Genomic DNA, 16,815 nt, shown 5'->3' with positions numbered 1-16,815 from the left:
CAGCTAAAGAGTCTGATGTGCCTAGCCTAGCTTAGCTTTATTGGAATACTATACGAATACTGTATTAGGATTGTGGTGACTGCTGCAAAGGAAATTCAAACAGGAGAAGGGTGAAGACACTAAGGCTTTATTATTGTTCCAATGTATTCACCTCTGAGAAGCAGTAATGACTACAGCTACAACAAGTTTGTAGAAACTAAACATTGGTGCTAGAGAAAGCCATCAGTCATGATTATTTGGAGGTTAACAGGATCTTATAAGCATTATTCCATGCTCTTTCTCATGAGGCAAATACCCCCACCCCTGCCCCCCATTTCTGCCCATCTTGTACCCCAGGGCCCTCCACCCTACTTCTCTTTGTATCCCACAGTTTTGTGTATGTGACCTTTAGACTTTATATTCTTCTGTAAGTGGGTCAAGAGGAACCAGTAATCTGCTTATTGAACCAGTGTTTAGGAAAATGTGGATGTGCTAATGTAATGAGTTAAAAAAAACAAAAAACGATTATTATTATGATTATGATTAAACAAATCAGAAATACTGTATGTTTGTAATTAGGGTTAACTTAGTATCTGTACATCTGAGTGCTAAACTGCCTCATTTTTCCATTGCTAATTTTGTATTTTATTGTTTACCTGAAGGTGTGATAAGTCTTTTACAGTTATCCGGAAAATTGTCTTAATCCGTTAGTTTGCAATAAATTGCTCTTGTCTCAGCTCTTACCTGGGGAATTAGCGCTGTTTTCGTCATTCAAGTTAAACTCTCGTAAAAGAAACGTCACAAATCACTCTTGTGAATATTTCTCCATATGTTTACTGTGTTTAACAACATGAAAATTATTGTAGTGTGTTTCTAATATATTCAGAGCTACTAGAGAACGTCTTTGCAGTATTTTAAGTAAGGTTAACTGAAGTTTCGCTGAGTATAGTGGTACTATAGCAACTGATTCACTGCTTGTTTCATTCAGCAGTTTTAGGCTTTGGAGAGGCACAAAAATCTAAACCAGTCATTTCTTCTTCTTCTTCTTCTTTTCCTTTCGGCTGCTCCCTTTCAGGGGTCGCCACAGCGAATCATGTGCCTCCATCTAACCCTGTCCTCTGCATCCTCTTCTCTCACACCAACTAACTTCTTGTCCTCTCTCACTACATCCATAAATCTCCTCTTTGGTCTTCCTCTAGACCTCCTGCCTGGCAGCTCCAACCTTCTACTGGTATATTCACAGTTTCTCCTCTGAACATGTCCAAACCACCTCAATCTGGTCTCTCTGACTTTATCTCCGACACATCTGCAACCTCCAGCTCTGCTTCCTGTCTTTTCTTTAGTGCCACTGTCTCTAAGCTGAACAACATTGCTGGTGTCCCCACCGTCTTGAACACCTTTCCTTTCATTCCTGCTGATACTTATTTATCACACAACACACCTGACACTTTCTCCAACCTGCCTGCACTCGCCTCTTCACCTCTTTTCCACACTCTCCGTTGCTCGGAACCATTGACCCTAAGTACTTAAAGTCCTGCACCTTCTTCACCTCTGCTCCCTGTAACCTCACCGTTCCACCTGGGTCCCTCTCATTGACACACATGTATTCTGTCTTACTGCGGCTAAACTTCATTCCTTTTTTTTCAGAGCAGACCTCCACCTCTCTAGATTTTCCTCCACCTGCTCCCTACTCTCACTACAAATCACAATGTCATCTGCAAACATCATAGTCCATGGAGATTCCTGTCTAACCTCATCTGTCAGTCTGTCCATCACCAGAGCAAACAAGAAGGGGCTCAAAGCCGATCCTTGATGCAGACCCACCTCCACCTTGAACTCCTCTGTCACACCTACAGCACACCTTACTATGGTCTTACAGCTCTCATACATGTCCTGCACCACTCTAACATACTTCTCTGCCACTCCAGACGTCCTCATACAATACCACAGCTCCTCTCTCGGCACCCTGTCATACGCTTTCTCTAAATCTACGAAGACACAATGCAACTCCCTATGACCCTCTCTGTACTTCTCCATCAGCATCCTCAAAGCAAATACTGCATCTGTTGGACTCTTTCTAGGCATGAAACCATATTGCTGCTCACAAATGTTCACCTCTGCCCTTAGCCGAGCTTCCACTACTCTTTCCCACAACTTCATTGTGTGACTCATCAGCTTTATTCCTCTGTAGTTGCCACAGCTCTGCACATTTCCCTTGTTCTTAAAAATTGGCACCAGTACACTTCTCCAGTCCTCAGGCATCCTCTCACTCTCCAAGATCTTGTTAAACAAACTAGTCAAAAACTCTACTGCCACCTCTCCTAGACACTTCCATACCTCCACAGGTTTGTCATCAGGACCAACTGCCTTTCCACTCTTCATCCTCTTCAATGTCCTCCTCACTTCACTCTTACTAATCTTTGCTACTTCCTGCTCCACAACAGTCACCTCTTCTACTCTTCGTTCCCTTTCATTTCTGTGCTAAATTCCAAAATTGTCAGGCTCAAAACCACCAATCGAAGAGTTAAGCACACTCAGTCCAAAAACAAAATGCTAAGTGAGAGAGTGGGACAAATTAACAATTATCATCTACCAATCCCCCAGTTGCTGGTTCAATCCCCAGCTCCTCCGGTCAAATCTCAAAGTATCCTTGACAATGAACCTCAACTTAGTGTTCCCAGCGAGCATCTGCCAGCAGCATTACAGCTCCCCCATCAGTGTTTGAGTATGTGTGATTGTGAATGGGGGAATGTGAAGCAGAGTAGAGCACTTACTCTGCTACCAGAGCAGACCATTTAGAGCTTTAACCTTTGTTTGGGTTGCAGACAGAAGAAGAAGATTTTCTCTATTAATTTACAAAAGACTGTAAAAGAATTTATTCCAAAGATATAAAATGTGTTTTGATGTCGGGACAACTTTCATTTTGTAAGGGAGAGTATGAAAAGTTAAAAAGACAATCTTTATAGTCTCTTAAAAATTATAAATACATTATGAGTCACAAGTTAAATATCTACTAACTACGTTAGTAAGATTACACAGTTCATAGAAACAATGCATAATTATTGTAACGGCCCAGCTAGTAGATTAGTTTAGAGGGGTTGACACAGCTCCGGGGGGATTTATACTTTTCTGTGTGTTTGGTGTGCATAGTTTGTGATATGGTTGGTGATTCCATGTGTGTTCAGACGTGTTTTGTTTTGTTATACGTGGTGTATGTGCTGGCCGGCACCGTGAGGGAGAGTGCTGTGTATAGGAGTGGCCATCACGGTGTCCGGCCACTGTCAGCCACTGTCCGGCCACTACACTCTTGCCTTTTCACAGCAACAGCTGTAAAAAGGCAAAAAAGTGGTTTTCTAACATATTAGAGTATTGAAACAATACATTCTTTGCAGTATTTTGAGTAAGGTAAATTGAAGTTTTCTTGAGTACAGTGATGAATATAAATGAACGGCATTCCTGCTTGGTACTTCAGAGAGATCCATGCCCAAGTTGAGTGCAGCTATCATTTCACTGTAATTTCCCATTTTTATGTAAATTATTTGATATAGTTTATTTAATTCATTATTAGATTCAATTGGTTAATCTCCCCTTTATTTAAAAAATAATTGAAAAAGTAGTTGCAAAACAATTATGTGATCACCTTCATAGGAATAATTTGTATGAAGACTTTCAGTCAGGATTTAGAGTTCATCATAGTACAGAAACAGCACTGGTAAAAGTCACCAACGATCTTCTCATGGCCTCAGATAATGGACTCATCTCTATACTTGTTCTGTTAGATCTTAGTGCTGCATTTGATGCAGGAACATGAAATTGGGATTAAAGGAACTGCACTAGGTTGGTTTAAATCTTATCTATCTGATAGATTTCAATTTGTTAAAGATGAATCCTCCATGCACACAAAGGTTAGCTATGGAGTTCCACAAGGCTCTGTGTTAGGACCAATACTTTACTCTTCATATATGTCTCCTTTAGGCAACAATATTAGAAAACACTCCATAAATACCCACCTATATTTATCTATGGAACAAGATGAAAATAATCAGTTAATAAAGCTTCAAGCATGCCTACAAGACATAAAGGCCTGGATATGCCACAATTTTTTACTTCTAAACTCAGACAAAACTGAAGTCATAGTATTTGGGCCCAAAAATCTCAGAAATATGATGTCCAACCATATTGTTACTTTAGATGGCATAAGTCTGGCCTCCAGTACTACTGCAAGGAACCTTGGAGTTATTTTTAACCAGGATTTGTCCCTTACCTCACATTTGAAACAAATCTCTAAACCAGCCTTCTTCCACCTACGGAACATTGCCAAAATTAGGAGCATCCTGTCTCAAAGTGATGCTGAAAAACTGGTCCATGCATTTGTTACTTCTAGGTTGGACTACTGTAATTCCCTACTTTCAGGATGCCCCAGTTACTCCCTAAAGAGCCTGCAATTAATCCAAAATGCTGCAGCAAGAGTGCTGACTGGAACTAGCAAGAGAGATCATATTTCACCTTCACTAGCTTCTCTCCATTGGCTTCCCATTAAATATAGAAAAGAATTTAAAACCCTGCTTCTTACATATAAAGCCCTGAATGGTCAGGCTCCATCATATATAGAAGACCTCATAGCACCATATCATCCCAGTAGACCACTTCAATCTCAGAATGCAGGCCTACTTGTGGTTCCCAGAATTTCCAAAGGTAGAATGGGAGGCAGAGCCTTTAGCTATCAAGCTCCTCTCCTGTGGAACCAGCTCCCAGTTCAGTTTCGGGAAGCAGACACCCTCTCTACTTTTAAGTCTAGGCTTAAAACCTTCCTCTTTAATAAAGCATATAGTTAGTTATAGTTATGCAGCCATAGGCTTAGACTGCTGGGGGACCCACCCCCTGATGCACTGAGCTCCTTTCCTACTCTTGACCCTCTCTCCTCTCCTCTCACCCCGCAATTGTCAACACTGTATGTCATTAACTCTGTGTGTTCTTCTCCCGTAGTTGTCTTTGTCCTTCTCTGTCCCCCTCTCTCTGTCCCTTTCTGCAGGTGTCCCCCGGCTTTGAAGCTGTGTGTCTTCCAGCGTGCAGCTACTGGTCCTACCAATCTGCCTGATGTTTTGTTGTTGCTTTTTGATGCTCTGTTCTTTTCTCTCTCCCCTTTCCACTCACCCCAACCGGTCAAGGCAGATGGCCGTCCAGCCTGAGCCTGGTTCTGCTTGAGGTTTCTTCCGTTAAAGGGAGTTTTTCCTCTCCACTGTTGCCTATGGCTTGCTCCAGGGGGAATTGTTGGGTTCTCTCTATACATCTTTATAATCTTGACTTCATTCTGTAGGATATGCACTGTGGCAGAATCTGAATGAATTCATTAATTTAATTACATAAAGGGGTGTTTTTCATGGTAAAACAGTCATTTGATGACAGTAAAACATACTGCGCTGTCACTTGTCACAATCATTGCTTATTATTCACTGAAATATGATTCCAGTGATGCTATTTAACATTGTCAAGTCAGTAATTTATTTGACTTTAATTTCCACAGTTCTGGATGCCTGACTCACTGTAATTGAAAGTAACAAACACTGATTTACACTGATGACAAGTGTATAAACGCTATTATGTTAACATGGTTGGGGTTCAGGAATCCAACCAACAACCTTGGGATAGATGGTCTACTTCCGTATCTCCTTGGCCACAGTTGCCCCAAATTGCCACAGTGACAACGACTAATTAAGGATTGTTTTCCATTCAAATCATTGTAGTGTAGGAAAAAAGACCATTCTAGGTAAAAATGCCATTAAACACACCAACTGACATTCTGCTACTAAATAATATTTTCTCTTGGTACTCTTTATCTTTTTAGCAACTTTGGTCCCTCAGTGTCCACAGAATTACACGCACAGAAAGAAAATGATATGCAGATACACTATTATCCTCTCCACCCTCTCATTATCCTGTCTTTTTGGATCAGATAACAGGACAAATAGTCTGTCTATCTTTTCATGATCGTTCATTGTGTCCATAGCAGCTCCCCCATCAGTGTGTGAGTGTGTGTGATTGTGGGAGTGGGAATGGGTGAATGAGAAGCAGTGTAAAGTGCTTTGGGTACCAATAAGTAGAAACGCGCTATGTAAGTGCAGACCGTTTACCATTTAATGCTTTTGATTATTTCCAACTTTTTCTTAGATTTAAATTGCCTTGCCTATCCCCTGTTTTGATTTATCCTTCCAGTCATTTAGCGACAGGGTCAATAAAGCCAATAAACATATTATTATTGGACAGCAAACACCAAGATCCTATAAAAAAAGATATGATTGCACTGTGTTTAAATAAAAGATGTTCTGAACTACTGTCCTACATCAGTCTAAACATGGTTACATAATTAAAACACGGAACACTCATGAGACAGTTACATTTTGAGAAATAATTAAATGAAACAAATGAAAAATACGAGGACTAACTGAAATCAGTGTCTTTGAAATCTTGCATCTGTTTGTAAATTTCTAATACAGTTTTGCAATACAATTGCTGAACTTATCACATTACCTAATCTTGTTGTAATTCCAGTTTATAACAACAGTCTAATCATTATCGGCTTCAGCAAGGTCATCTTCTGGATCCCACTCTACTGTATCATCCTGGTCCCCATCTAGTTCTGGAGCAGCTTTGGAAGTTTCATGAGAGATGTGCTCATGTTCTATTTGTGGGGAGTATCACAACCTGCACTGGTCAGATTAATAATTTCTTAGCATGAGGCATCAAAATTATCCAAACGCTGGAGATTAGGATACCAAATGCTCTCGTCACCATCCCTTGAGCAGTACCTTGTGCTTTCACAGCCTCAGAGATTATCCTTCCATTTTTAGTTATTGGTTGTATGTTATACTATCTACAGTTAGTATAAACAAAACATGTGATAGATCTAATTTAAAATATTTGTAGTGAGAAATACACAATCTTAATTCATCCTTATCGCTGTTCATGAAACACTGTACATACACCAATCAGCAACAAGATTAGATATAGGCGTAAAATGTAATACAATCCAGCACAGCAGCTCTGCCATGATCTACTTTTAGAAGGATATAATTTCTCAGTTTTTCAGTTTTCAGTTGGTGATAACTCTACACCTTTATGCAAAAGCTTACTAAGGATAAAAGACTATTTACAGAATGTTTTTTTAATATATACTTTTTATTAGTCTTTTAAGTCAGTACCAAAAAAACACAAACACACATGAACAATGAAGTCCTGAAAAAATGCATACTCACACACTGATGGGGGAGCTGCTATGCAGCCAGCCAATGCTCACTGGGAGCGCTAAGTTGAGGTTCATTGTCAAATATACTTTGAGATGTGACCGGAGGAGCTGGGGATCAGTAGACGACCACTCTACCTCCTGCACCAGAGTAAGTTGGAGTACCATGTTACCACAATAAACACTTGGACAAAGAAGCTACCATTCTATAATGAATTAAGACAGGTTATTAAACTAAATTATACTAAAGTTATACTATACTTATATAAAGTTATACTAATTATAACTTAGTTGACAAATTCAAAGAGTTCTATCTTTGTTAGACAATACTATTGATGCTTGTAGAACCAATGTAATCTTAAAATAAAAAGCTTGTATTTTTACATACAGTAAGTATCACAGTATTAGGCTTAAAATGTAGCGTTATGCGCATTAATATTATTTTCCCACTCGGGTTCTTGATTGATCCCACTTAAAGTCATCATGGAGCCCATCAGTGGTTAGGGATATTTACGGTCAAACTGTGAACATTTTGAAGTGTGACAAAGAAAAACGGATTAGAAATTTGTTATATTGTTGACTCACCTTACTTTTATGCTATTTTTCTTTCAGATTCTACTCTACCTTTCCTTGTTCCTCCTTCTCACCACTGCACCCTGCCATGCCCTGCTTACCTACCTTCATCAGCCGTTATTTCTAGTTTATATCCTCCTGATGAGATCGTCTACTATACCTCCACATCCCATAGTCATGCTTGGATCCCTGCTTGGCTCAGCCCGTTCCATGTCATGCCTGTTGCTCGACTGAACGTTATTTGGTGATGATTCAATTTGTGTTTCTCTGATGATTTGGCTACTTATGCCAGTATTACAATTTGCCATTATTTATAAATAAATACATGGCAGTTTGTTTTTTGTTTTTATGCTTTGTACCATTAGTTTTTGTTTTAATTTTATTAGTATTAAATGGTAAATAGTCTGCATTTATTTAGCGGTTTTAAACCTATTGTCATTCAAAGTGCTTTACACTGCTTCTTAATGACCCATTCGCACTCATAATTCCACACACAGTCACAATCACACACACACTCACACCGATGGGTGAGCTGCTTAAGTTGGGGTTCAGTGTCTTGCTCAAAGACACTTCAACATGTGCCGGGGATCAAACCAACAACTGCGAGGATGGTGGACAACTGGACTACCTGCAATACAGTTGGAGTCACAGTTGTTCTGATTTTCTTGTTTTAATGTTACTGTTCTGTTTTTTTGTCTTTGTGCTCATGGGGGTGTACTCAACGAACCACTTCAGTTGCATATTGGTATAAAATATGCATACATTAGCCTTGTCCTGCCTAAATATATTCTCATTTTGAGTCCTATATTAGCAGATTAGGTAAAGGAAGTTTTAGAAGGTTCTAGAAGGAATTATAAAAATACTTATTGTTTCATTTTTTTTCAAATCATGCAAATTAAATGACAATGTGCCCAAAAAGATTCTTCTCACCAGATTATTCACATATGTGATTATTTACGAGACCCAGCATGAGTGGTAAACTAACTGCCTGTTATTTTTCACCATTACTTTCTCTTTCTGTCTCTCTGAAGTAAATCTGTCGGGCCCATTTCTTTTTATTTTCTCTGCAGTGAAAGATGCATGGCAACACACAAATGTGGCAACACGCAGAGCACACAGACCTCTGTGTGCTCTGCGTGTTGCCACATTTATCTTCAGCATCATTACTGAGTTCACACACTCCAGCTCTTTCATTCCCCACCTGCTCTGATCTCAGTTATCCAATCTTTCTAAAGAACTGAATGTATGTTTACAGACAAAGACACAGAAATTCAACTTTATTGGACCAGAATCACAAATAAGCATTTTGCAAGTTTCATATACTTTGGATACAACCATTAGGCATTTAAATGTAAAACTGTGTCAGTTATTATTATTTAAAAGAGATCACTATTAAAAATATTATAATGTCTTCCTCTGAAACATTTAACACTACATCCCATCCAGCAACATTAATGGATCACACAGGAGAAGTCTAGTAAAGCTGATCACCTACGACTGGTCTCTATTGTAAGACAGATCAATCACAATGACTTAAAAGAATCTAGAGCTAATGTATGTATTGGCTATAGCATGAGCCTGGACCCTGGCCACCCTGAGAAACTGAGGCTAAAGGTTACACCCATAAGGCAGAGAAAAACATGGCTACATAGATCTCATTATATTTTTTCCGCCCAAAATGGACCTTCCCCAAAAGACAAACACCCAAATCCACAACTACACTATATTTGCAAATTTACAATTTAAAGGTCCTTGTACTTTTTCTAGTAAATATAGTATTTTACACTTTTACTCCACTAAATTCCAGCGTAAAATGTTACTAATTACTTTGATTTTATACCAACTAATTAAAAAAAAAAGAAAAATCATAGAACAAAGTGCCTAAACAGCATGGATGGATTATTGAACAGGGTATACGCCCATAAAGTAACACAATTCTGGTAAAAGACACAAAATGAACAGAACGAGATTAAAAATTAATGAAAATAGACACATAATAAACAATAGACGAAAACATGCCCAAAAGACACACACACCATGTGACTTGTTTCTCCATTATGGGTTTCTACATAGGGGAGGTGAGGTGTCTTTTGCCTGTCTGCACCCAGAGGCCAATTTTCTCATCTGTGTATGCTGACCACACACAACCGAGTTATGTGGTTGTTTTCATCTACTCAAATTGGAGTTTTTAAATCAAACTTTTATTGTAGTGCACAAGAGATCAGCTTCTGTTAAAAAAAACATTTTTTTGTCTTTTTTTTTTGGCTAATGATCAATTTTAGAAACTTAAGGGCTTAACAAATAATCATAAAAGTAGATATTTTTGCATGATGAGTCCTTTTACTTTGAGATTTTCTTTTTTTAATTTTCTTTTAGAGATGTTTTGTGTATATTTTATTACACGGAACAGGGAAAGAATAGCAAACCTTTCACTGTTTCCTCATTTTAGAATAGACTGCAATTTCCAATCCATTTGATGGTCAATAGGCATTTTTATTTTTGCAAATCAGAAAAGAAAAGTACTGTAGCCTATATGAAAACTTTTGCAATGCTTTAAGGGCATGGATTAATAAAATATTTGCACATCATGTAGCAGGGCATTTATGGCTAAATAGAACAAGTAATTAATCAAATTCATACATTATTTGTAACTTTTATGTGTATATAAGCCTGCTTATCAAATCTGCATTGTAGAATGCTGTGAAATGTACAGTAACTTGCTGGCAACAATTAGCAAGTTACTGAAGAACAATCCTAAGTATTAGTATAAGTATATTACACTGTAATACTAATTACAGTAACTGACAGCATTGTATTTATCATTACAGCAATAGAATGCTGTATTTTATATCACAAAAAATATTGGACTACTGTAAACTATTAATTAACCCTATTTGATGCTGTTAAATGAACACAATGTATTTTTAGAAATGTCATTTATTCATCACATTTCAACAATACATTTTATTTTGTATTATTAATTTTTTAAACAACAACAATATTTCCCAAACATGCAGATCCTACTTCTTTGTTCCTGACCATGTAAACTGCATGGTCTGCATAGAGTTTCAAAAAGACAGATGTAGTGTTTAAAGGTTCCTAGTTTGACAGTGGAGACAAATATTAATACTAAAAAAAAAAAATCAAACTCAAAATTACTATATTGCCATTTATAGTTAAAATATATTTATTGTAGAATTCACTGATGATGATCAGATGATGATGATGTATTGCAGATGTAGACTAAAATGTTTTATAAAGGTTCTACATTGAGCATTTGTTCATTATACAGTGTTAATTCTTAACTGTTAGTTTCTAGCAGAACATTGTTTATTAAGGAGCACAATAGTAGATCACATGGCATCTGAATTAAATCAGTCAGAGGTCAAATTGTTTTTCTCTAAGCAAAGAAGGTCTTTGTCAGTGTTAAATGATGGTTAAGATTTAAGGTTTCTGAGAGGGCATGCTAAAGAACTTAGAGCTCATTACGTTAAAGCACAGAGTACTTTGCCAGTGATAGTATTATAGTTATAGTATGGTTTCTTAGCCATTATATTTTGTATTGTTCATACTAGAAAAACACAAGCTATTACCACATTGAACAATTCAGTCATTTAATAATAAGAACGTCCACATTAAAGATTACTAAAACTACAACGAACACTAGAAAGGAATTGTGTTGTACATTTAACTGAGACACTAATCGAGGTCCACTGTAGCTCTGCTGGTAAGGCAGTCCTCCACGGACCACAGGGGCAGTGGTTCGATCCCCGGTACCGGCTATCTGGGCAAGACACTGAACCCCTAGCCTGTTCTCATCCTCCAGCTGTGCAGTGTCCGGTAGAAATTGGGGATGGTTGCGTCACGAAGGGCATCCGACCCTGTCTCACAGGAAAAGCCGACAACATTTAGGTTGTTATTGTTTTTTAATTTGCTAAGTTTCTGCTGTTTTAAAAATGACAAACGTCCGGTACGTGCTACCGGATGTTTGTACTAATTTACAGATTTTAGAGCAAAATATTCTACTTGGCTACATATCACTAAATATACGTGTGGAGAGTGGATATTTGTTTAGAATCCTGTAGGTAAATCTAACCTTGTGTTTAGGCGTGATCTTAGATGAGATTTACATGAGAAATGTGCAGTTTTATTTTTTAAATGCTTCCCGGATGTATTTGCATTTTCGCTCGGTCAGTGGCTTTACGCGGTCCACTAATTAAAAGGCCACTGCAGAAGAACTGGCGCTGCATTTTCCTCACACTGCTGGTGGACAGGGAGCCGGTGCTCCGGTCTTAACTGTAACAGAGTTTTCTCCATGAGAAAAAAAGTGACAAAGACATGACTTGGTGCAAAAAAGCTACAACTTAACGAAGTGACACAACGGAGACGATAAGGAATGATTGGATTTACTCTATTGTTCATGAATATTCCATCCGGCAACCAAAGGAGGAAATTATTCTACCCCAAATAAAAAGGAAGTTGGAAGATTTCCCAAAGTTTTTTGGTGTATAGTAACACCATGTCGGTAAGAAGATAACAGCTTGACTGTTTTCAGGTTTTTGGCCCTAGTGACACGAGGGAAAAGCCGCAGATATCGGCGGGGACGGTCAATGGAAGCTCAGTTGTTCTGCTGTGAGGGGGACTTGTCTGCGGTCCGGAGGGCCTACCGAGACTCCAACCTGTTGACTGACCGGGTTCTGAATGCACTCTTACGGGCAGAAGACAAGTATCTCCCTGCTCCGAACTACTTTAAATGCGTCCAAAGTGAAATCGCTCCGTACATGAGGAGGATAGTAGCTACCTGGATCCTGGAGGTAAGTTACACACACTGGAACAAGACATTGTTGCTGCAGCTGTTATTCGTACGAGACGGTGTCCGAGAGGCGATGGTGACTTGTCCTACAAAATATCTGCAAATCGCACACACAGACAGCTGAGTTTGGAAAAGGGCAAAGAAGGTATATTTATTCCCAAATACAATTCTAATCTTAGTCTTCAAAAAAGTTTGTAAATGTTTCCTCATTTATGAACATGAAACTGCTTTATAATGGATTGTGTACCGTTATGTCGCCTGTTCAAAAGGCAAAATGACGCTGCTGTAACTTTGTACTTTTAAGTAGTAACTAATATAAATAACGGTCATCATTTGCAGAGTGGTGTTTGTTTTTCATCATGACTAATGACAACTTTTACTTACAACTTATATGGAATAATCTTGAGTTGTTACCCTGTTTTACCCTGCTTAGGAATTCAGCCATTGTTATGATACAGAGAAAAGCCAGATAGATTCCCATTAATTAAGCTGCAACCAAACATTTTTTTTTAAACCTCGTGGCTGAACTCAATCATTAGTGGTGTCTGGTAATTTCTTATTTTTTAATTACATTTTATTATTTAAATGCCATATTTTGTAACACATAAGTGCTGAGCAACCCTATATCTACATATTTACAATTGTCACCATGCGTTTCCAAACCAAACTATAAGCACTGTCAATATGCACAGATACAGGTGATTGTAAAGTAGAATAAATGATTTTATATTATTTTTGCCCTGTATCATTGCAGCTGTTTCTCAGTGTTTCTCAGACATTACCGTTTCCATTTCAGTTCTGGTACCTGAACTCAGCCATAACTGAGAACAGATAGTTCTCACTTTTCCCCAAAATGTAAAGAATATACACCTCCCCTACTGACATCATGGTAAAGATCATAAATCTATGCAGCATTGAAAAGTTGAGCTGGCAACCCCTTTTTCAGTTAAACTAAGCTACTCAATTGTAATGACATTGATTAAATGACTGGTTTGTTTGTGCAGGTGTGTGAGGAGCAGAAGTGTGAGGAGGAGGTTTTTCCTCTGGCTATAAACTACCTGGATCGCTTCCTCTCAGTGGAACCTACCAGAAAGAACCATCTGCAGTTACTGGGAGCTGCCTGTATGTTCCTGGCATCCAAGCTAAGGGAGACAATCCCACTGACTGCAGAGAGACTCTGCATCTACACAGACAACTCAGTCACACCTTCTCAGCTGCTGGTACGTTATTTAGCAGTGACTATCACATGGTCTAAGGTCATAAGTATAAACCTTTTTCTTAAGTATGGCATCCAGCTCGGGTGTCTGTCATAAAAGTTTTAATACGGTCGCTTGAAGTTGATACTACTTCTCTCTCTTTCCTGTTGCTCCACTACAAAATTAATTTTACCTCAACCAGCACTTTAGGCCAACTATGACCATCAAAGTGAATATTCATGGTCCCAGAAGAGAATTGCTTATGGTGTTCATGACCCATGAATTTTCTTCTTCCTCAAGCCAAAAATGCTCAGATGTAGACCATCCACCACCATCTTTGTTAATCCCCAGATCTGTCTGGTGGATCACACTTGAACCTGTCTTTCTGTCCTTGTCACTGTCCTGCTCCACTTACAGCAAATGGAGGTGCTGGTTTTGAACAAGCTAAAGTGGGACCTGGCTTCAGTGACCCCCCTTGACTTCATCGACTACTTTATGTCTCATCTATCTGTCAGGAGAGAGAACAAGGCCATACTGAGGAAGCACGCTCAGACCTTTGTAGCGCTGTGTGCCACAGGTATGCATGGCACCATCTTTATTGTGCCGCACATTATGCTGACAGTCAGACTAGCAGACTGACTCTGCAGTAGCACTTTAACTATTACTTTTGAGAAAATTGAAAAATGTCATGCCTAATGCTTTAGACTGACATAATAATGTTAGTTCAAGTATAATACAAAATTAAAGGACAGCAGTACTGAAACAGAGTAAGCTAAATAAGTCAGGTTTGGGGGCTGACCCTAAACTAAATAACAGACAGGACAACTGTACCAGCTTCAGCAGCTGGCATTAGTGTGAGCCTGTGTAACCCCACCTCATAATTGTTAGTTCACGCTGTCAGCCCAGAATAGTACTGAGCTGATACTAGATTTCTCCCAGTACAACTACTACTGATACTATTTATGCTGTTTGTAACACATTAATGAGGGAAACAAGTCAAGGGAACTCTGTTACAATGCTCATAGTGGTTAGATTGGAAGTCGTGACTGTTTCTTTAGACTAACCCGAGGACTTAATGAATAAAATGCAGTCGGATCATTCATTTGAACAGACCCAGTCTGTTGAGCAGCACCAACAGAGTGACAACAACACAGGAAATGGATTCAGCCTCATAAAATACATTTAGACTTTTATCCAATAGTCCTGAAAGCCCAGATACCCTTAGAGTATCAAAAGTGATTTGATGATATTTCATTTTAAACCCTTGTAATTTTACAGTGGTGAATGAAATGTCAAGCTCAACACAGTGATTCTCATTAATATTAAGATTTTATGTTTGGATTTAGTCTTGCCAACTATATACAACCGTAGTCTGTTTACTCCTCTCCATTTGCCATTCTGTCACTTCCTGTGCCCAATGTCTTACTGTCTTACCTTAATGTCTATCATTTTCTATAATATATTTTTTGAACTCCCATACAGACACTAAAACTTGTACATGCCACTCTGCAACCTGCATTAGCTTATTCATCTGTGCACTAAAACTGTTATTGTCCAGAAATGATTAAAACCCATCATCCACACACGGCACCAACCGAATGCACTGTTTTAATGCAGAGCAGTTTTTGTTCTGAACTAATTTTGAACTAGGTTTCTCTTTCTTCTTATCCTCTAGTTGAAATGTACTATATTAACATTCAGTTGCATTGTGATGCTGTGCAGATGTTAAATTCATAGCCAGCCCTCCATCCATGGTAGCGGCAGGCAGCATTATGGCAGCAGTGGAGGGCTTACAGATGAAATTGGCCGGAAATGTCCTGATGTTACAGAAACTTACCAAGCAGCTGGCACAGACCATCAGGAGTGACCCGGTGGGTAGAGGTCTCCATGGCATGGTTGGTACACATTACATTCACAGTGAACTAAAACGGCTCTTTACTGCCATACTAACAGCAACTCTCACTCTCTCAGGACTGTCTCAGGGCGTGTCGGGAGCAAATAGAGACGCTGCTCGAAACCAGCCTGGGACAGGCACAACAGCACCACTCAGTTACTGTGGAAATTAAGAATGCTGGTGAGGGGCAGGGCCTATCAACTACACCCACAGATGTCCGGGACATAAACATCTGAAGGAGATTAGAAAAGAAAAACTGTTTAAATTGATGAAGTGGACACATGTAGATCTAAAAACACATGGCTGTTTTTTTTATATGATGTGGTGTTTGTTCTCACAAGCTACTGGACTGAGCAGTGTATTGGAACTGTGTATTGGCCCAGTATGAGCTGTGGCAGGGACCAGACAGGGGCCATCACGTCCTTAAGATACAAGTTCAATGAGTTATTTTGCAGCTTTTATTAATGAACAGTTCTCAACTTCCCTGGTCAGATAAAAAAACAGGGCAGTAAATTCAGGAATTATTAACACAGTTTGTAGAAAAGCAACTGGATTTAGTCTAGTAAAAGTACCCAATAGCATCTCAACTTAAGTAAAAGTAAGTAAGTACACAATTTATATTTTCCTTAAAGTATTAAAATTACTTCACTTTTTTATTTTTTCTGTGTACCAGTGCTGCTTTGTGGGTTTGTTTGTTTTTTGTTTTTTGTTTTTTTTTTTTTGGGGGGGGGGGGGGCATTAACTAATAAATTATTGGGTCGAAAGCTTATTTCAGTTTTAATTCTGACCTTCTCTTGTTGTAACATCGCATAGTGACAGTAAAGCGTAACCCCACTGTACACTAGCGCGTCTAGCTGCTTCCTTCAGAAGGCGAGGAAAACAAACAAATCGCTCCAGTCAATCAATCATATGAATGTATGAATCAGCAAGGACCAGCTCTTTATTTCTCCACCTTTCGGCACCATGGCACCAAGATGCAGAGGTAAGCAACGACAAGTAAAGTTAAGTCAACGTTTGGAGCGCTGCTAGTTATATTGTTTGATCGACACTGCGTTGAATGATCCAATTTGAAGGCACATTTTACAATTAATTCAGGAGTTTATGTCTAAAAATAGACCAT

The 16,815-nt window shown here is 38.8% G+C and overlaps 1 protein-coding gene across 1 annotated transcript; it reads left to right on the top strand.

The window, feature by feature from the left end:
• The first annotated feature begins 12,042 nt into the window (after positions 1-12,042).
• LOC137125190 (G1/S-specific cyclin-D1-like) lies at positions 12,043-16,408 on the top strand. The gene is made up of 5 exons (XM_067500244.1): positions 12,043-12,606; positions 13,610-13,825; positions 14,219-14,378; positions 15,524-15,672; positions 15,773-16,408. The coding sequence occupies exons 1-5, from the start codon at positions 12,403-12,405 to the stop codon at positions 15,929-15,931; spliced, it is 888 nt and encodes a 295-aa protein (XP_067356345.1). The 5' UTR covers positions 12,043-12,402; the 3' UTR covers positions 15,932-16,408.
• Positions 16,409-16,815: the final 407 nt, after the last annotated feature.

This window comes from Channa argus, chromosome 4 (assembly GCF_033026475.1).
Source record: "Channa argus isolate prfri chromosome 4, Channa argus male v1.0, whole genome shotgun sequence".
NCBI lineage: Eukaryota > Metazoa > Chordata > Actinopteri > Anabantiformes > Channidae > Channa > Channa argus.
The sequence above is the reverse complement of the archived record's forward strand: the minus strand, read 5'-3'. Positions and strand labels throughout refer to the sequence as shown.